The sequence below is a fragment of the Sinocyclocheilus rhinocerous genome, unplaced genomic scaffold (genome assembly GCF_001515625.1).
Source record: "Sinocyclocheilus rhinocerous isolate Xijiao unplaced genomic scaffold, SAMN03320098_v1.1 scaffold359, whole genome shotgun sequence".
In the NCBI taxonomy this organism is placed as follows: Eukaryota; Metazoa; Chordata; class Actinopteri; order Cypriniformes; family Cyprinidae; genus Sinocyclocheilus; species Sinocyclocheilus rhinocerous.
Genome location: NW_015652307.1, coordinates 708,861 through 713,529, shown reverse-complemented (window position 1 = coordinate 713,529; position 4,669 = coordinate 708,861). Strand labels below are relative to the sequence as shown.

The 4,669-nt window shown below is 40.2% G+C and overlaps 1 protein-coding gene across 1 annotated transcript in view; it reads left to right on the top strand.

Moving 5' to 3' along the window:
- Window positions 1–359: 359 nt before the first annotated feature.
- LOC107714763 (secretagogin) overlaps window positions 360–4,669 on the top strand; it is a 7,677-nt gene continuing 3,367 nt past the window's right edge. Inside the window, exons 1-6 of the mRNA XM_016520727.1 lie at window positions 360–872; window positions 938–1,005; window positions 2,471–2,563; window positions 2,637–2,726; window positions 2,805–2,861; window positions 3,767–3,844. Coding sequence (XP_016376213.1) covers window positions 623–872; window positions 938–1,005; window positions 2,471–2,563; window positions 2,637–2,726; window positions 2,805–2,861; window positions 3,767–3,844 — 636 coding nt within the window. The 5' untranslated portion in view covers window positions 360–622. The remainder of the gene's footprint in view (window positions 873–937; window positions 1,006–2,470; window positions 2,564–2,636; window positions 2,727–2,804; window positions 2,862–3,766; window positions 3,845–4,669) is intronic.

Genomic DNA, 4,669 nt, shown 5'->3' with positions numbered 1-4,669 from the left:
GGTTTTTGGAAGTGAAAAATAAAAAGTCATTGTATAATTTACAGTAAAAAATACAGTGAAAATTCCCTGCATGACACTTAATATTTGATGTTTTTTTGTTGAAATAACATGTTTCTTCTAAGTTTTTTATTATCAGTTGTGTACATTACACTCTAAAAAATGCTGGGTTGTTTCAACCCAACGTTTTTATTGTGAATTTAAGTTAAGTCTGTAAAACCTCAAATGTTGCTACCCTAACAGCTGCCGGTATTTTACCGTAAATGTCACAGATTGTTTTTTACAGTGTACTAACCCTAAACCTACCCTGACAGTCCACTCTGAGAGTACATGTAGTTGCAAATGAATGAGAGTTGGTAGACATGTAGTTGCACTAATGTCTAAAGTGGACTATCAAAATAAAGTGTAACCCAGGATTTCATGTTTAAGTCAATGCTGTCTCCTTATAATTTTTCGTGAACTTCTCTCAAAGTGAAAGTGTTGGTCCTGCACCATATTTCTGTGTTTGCATCTGTCGATGGTTTTTGTCAGTGATGTTCAGTGTGGTGTTTATCGTGAGGATCTGGAGGGTTTCGTCTGTATAGAGCGACGAGAACAACAGATGTGTGGCTGTATCTGATTAATAATGCAGATCTCCATTCTTCTTGTATGTGCTCTGAATAAATGCGGTTCTGCGCATGTGAGTCCAGCTGTGTGTGATTGTGTGTTGTCTCCGGTGACGGCTCATTACGGGGGTGTGATGATGATGATGAAGGAGAGGAGGAGCGCGAGGAGCAGGAAGCCTGCAGCTGTGGATCGGACCGCAGTCATGGAGAGCGTCTTCAGAGGACTGAGCGCCGCTGTCTTCCTCAACACCTGGACACAGTTCAACCGAGGTGAGTGTACAGACTCCTCCTGAGACACGAGTCTGAGCCGCTGCTGACCTCTGCTTCTCCCGCAGATGACGGACTCCTCGAGCGCAGGACACTGGACCAGTTCTTACACTGCTTGCTGAAGACACTGAAGACCGTGAGTAAAGCGCTTCTTCACTCTCCTCTCTTCACTGACTTCACCTTTCTTCAAGTCCTGATGTGTTCGAATCAGATTTTTAATGTGTGAAGTTTACATTAACTAGCAGCAGCATCCACTAACTAACCCACAAACACACAAACACACACACAGACCGTCTTCATCTGAAACACTGCAAGTGTTCACGTTTCAAACCAACAAACTTCTGTCTGTCTCGATTGTGAAGTGCGTTTGTGCAGCTTTATTTAATTTGAGTAATGCTTTATTTCACATTCTTATCTCCAGATCTTTCGTCCATCTCAGTTGTTTGTGTGTGTTTGGTTAATTAATTATTCATTATGTACTACTGTTTTAATTATTTTGAACGAAGTCTCTTCTGCTCACCATTTGTTTGATCAAAAACACTGTAAAAAAAAAACAATGAAATATTATGTTAAAACAGCTGTTTTCTGAAATCTGAATTTGTCTTCAGTGTCACATGATCTTCAGAAATCATTCTAATATGCTGATTTAAGAAACATTTCTGATTATTATCAATGTTGAACACAGTCGTGCTGCACGATATTTTTGTGGAAACTGTGATGCATTTTATTTTTCAGGATTCACAGATGAATAGAAAGTTCAGAATAACAGCGTTTATTTGAAATAGAAATATTTTGTGACATTATAAATGTCTTTACTGTCACTTTTGATCAATTTAATGCATCCTCAATGAATAAAAGTATTCATTTATTTAAACAGTCTTACTGACACCAAACTTTTGAACAGTGTAAAAGGACTTAAATTTGAGGGTAACACAGGGTTTTTATAGTTAACCAAAACTAAAACCATAAAAAAAAAAACGCTTTCATTATTAGAAATAAAATATTTGTATCGTGTTTGTAACATATTTGTGTCACGGAACACTCCAAAACAAACAGATCCAAGTGCAGCATTTATTGGAAAATCCAAAAACAAACAGAGCATCAGAAAACACATAACAGAAAATAATCAGCCGGCAAACAAGACAAAGAAACCCAGGCTTATATGGAGGATGTTAAGAAGGTAAATGAGACCCAGCTGAATGAAATGAGACATGATTGTCAAAGCAAAGGGTGAAGGGAACTGAAGTCAAGAGAAACAAAACCACTACAAAGTGTGCCCTCTGGTGGCTATAAAGGGCACACCAACTCGACCCTGTGACAATTTGTTATTTCAGCTAGCTGGCATAGAAAACTTTTCTCATTTTCATTTATTTTAACTTGAAGTACTAAAGTAACTCAAAAAAAATAAAAAATAAAAAATTTACATGAAATAAAATTTATAAAAATGATTTTAAAAAATCCCAAACTATGACAAAAATGCAACAAAATTACTAAAACTTCCTCAAAATGAAAACAGAAAATATAAAAGCTCATTGTAAATATGAATAAAAAGCTATAATAGTATCTCAGTGATGCTGCTGGTGGTGTTGTTGTGGTTGTAGCGTGACGTGTCGGAGCAGCAGCTGCAGGCGCTCAGAGAGACGCTCGTGTCCCGCTGTGACGTCACAGGAGACGGACTCCTGCAGATGGAGCAGGTACAGGATCGAGTCATCATTACTAACCCACATCACGAGTTCTCCTGTGATGTTGCGCTGTCGTCTGCTGCAGGTGGCGGCTGCGCTTCTGCCCGAGCAGGAGAACTTCCTGCTGCTGTTCCGCCGGGAGACGCCGCTGGAGAACAGCGTGGAGTTCATGAGGGTCAGAGCTGAGCTCATCATGTGCTTCTCTCTCTGACCGTCACTCAGTTAAAGCTTGACTCTGTCTGTCTGCTCTCAGATCTGGCGCTGCTACGACACCGACAGCAGTGGATACATCTCTGCCGCCGAGCTGAAGGTGACGTCACTTCCTGTGTGTGTGAGTGAGTGAGTGAGTGAGTGAGTGAGAGAGTGTGTGAGTGTGTGTGAGAGAGAGTGTGTGTGTGTTTGTGTGTGTGAGTATGAGAGTGTGTGTGTGTGTGAGTATGAGTGTGTGTGTGTGAGAGTATGAGTGTGTGAGTATGAGAGAGTGTGTGTGTGTGTGAGTATGAGTGTGTGTGTGTGAGAGTATGAGTGTGTGAGTATGAGAGAGTGTGTGTGTGTGTGAGTATGAGTGTGTGTGTGTGAGAGTATGAGTGTGTGAGTATGAGAGAGTGCGTGTGTGTGTGTGTGTGTGTGTGTTTGTGAGTATGAGAGTGTGTGTGTGTGTGAGTATGAGTGTGTGAGTATGAGAGTGTGTGTGTGTGTTTGTGTGTGTGAGTATGAGTGTGTGAGTATGAGAGTGTGTGTGTTTGTGTGTGTGAGTATGAGTGTGTGAGTATGAGAGAGTGTGTGTGTGTGTGAGTATGAGTGTGTGTGTGTGAGAGTATGAGTGTGTGAGTATGAGAGAGTGTGTGTGTGTGTGAGTATGAGTGTGTGTGTGTGAGAGTATGAGTGTGTGAGTATGAGAGAGTGTGTGTGTGTGTGAGTATGAGTGTGTGTGTGTGAGAGTATGAGTGTGTGAGTATGAGAGAGTGTGTGTGTGTGTGAGTATGAGTGTGTGTGTGTGAGAGTATGAGTGTGTGAGTATGAGAGAGTGTGTGTGTGTGTGAGTATGAGTGTGTGTGTGTGAGAGTATGAGTGTGTGAGTATGAGAGAGTGTGTGTGTGTGTGAGTATGAGTGTGTGAGTAATGAGAGTGTGTGTGTGTGTGTGAGTATGAGTGTGTGAGTATGAGAGAGTGTGTGTTTGTACTCACACTGTGGTCTCTGTTTGATGATGTCAGAGTTTCCTGCGGGATCTTTTCCATCAGCACAACAGACAGATCACTACAGCCAAACTGGAGGAGTACACTGATACGATGGTAACGCCAAACACACCGCTGTTGCCATAGATAGAGAGGCAGATTACATCACAAGCCTGACATATGAAATTAAAGTCAGAAAAATATTTTTGAAATGGAACAGTTTATTGACAATATATTAAAATCAAAACTGAAAAAATATGTTTTACATATCAAATATGATACCTATAATTCGTAGGGTTATACTATTTTTATTTCATTTAGTTGCCAAAGGAACATTTTAAATTTTCGTTTAAATTTTTCCATCTAATATTTCCGTTTTATTTTATACCAGCTTTTTTAATTCATGAAAATGAATTTTTTAGGAAAAAATTATTTCCGTTTTAGTTTTAGTAATTTTAATATGCCAACAAATTTTATTTAGTTGCCAAGGCAACATTTCTAATTTTCGTCTTTTTGTATCTAATATTTATATTTTATTTTAGCTTAATTTCAGTTAATGAATTAGATTTTGTTAGGTTTTTTTGTAGTTTTACTAATTTTGTGATTTTTCATTTCTATTAGTTTTTAAATATTTTTTATTCGGTGGGTGGGGCTAAACAAGCAGTGATGTAGAATCGGTGGGCGGGGCTAAACAGGCAGTGCTGTGGAATCGGTGGGCGGGGCTAAACAGACTGATGTAGAATTGGTGGGCGGTGCTAAACAGGCAGAGATGTAGAATTGGTGGGTGGGGCTAAACAGGCAGCGCTGTAGAATCGGTGGGCGGGGCTAAACAGGCAGCCTTGTAGAATAGGTGGGCGGTGCTAAACAGGCAGAGATGTAGAATTGGTGGGTGGGGCTAAACAGGCAGCGCTGTAGAATCGGTGGGCGGGGCTAAACAGGCAG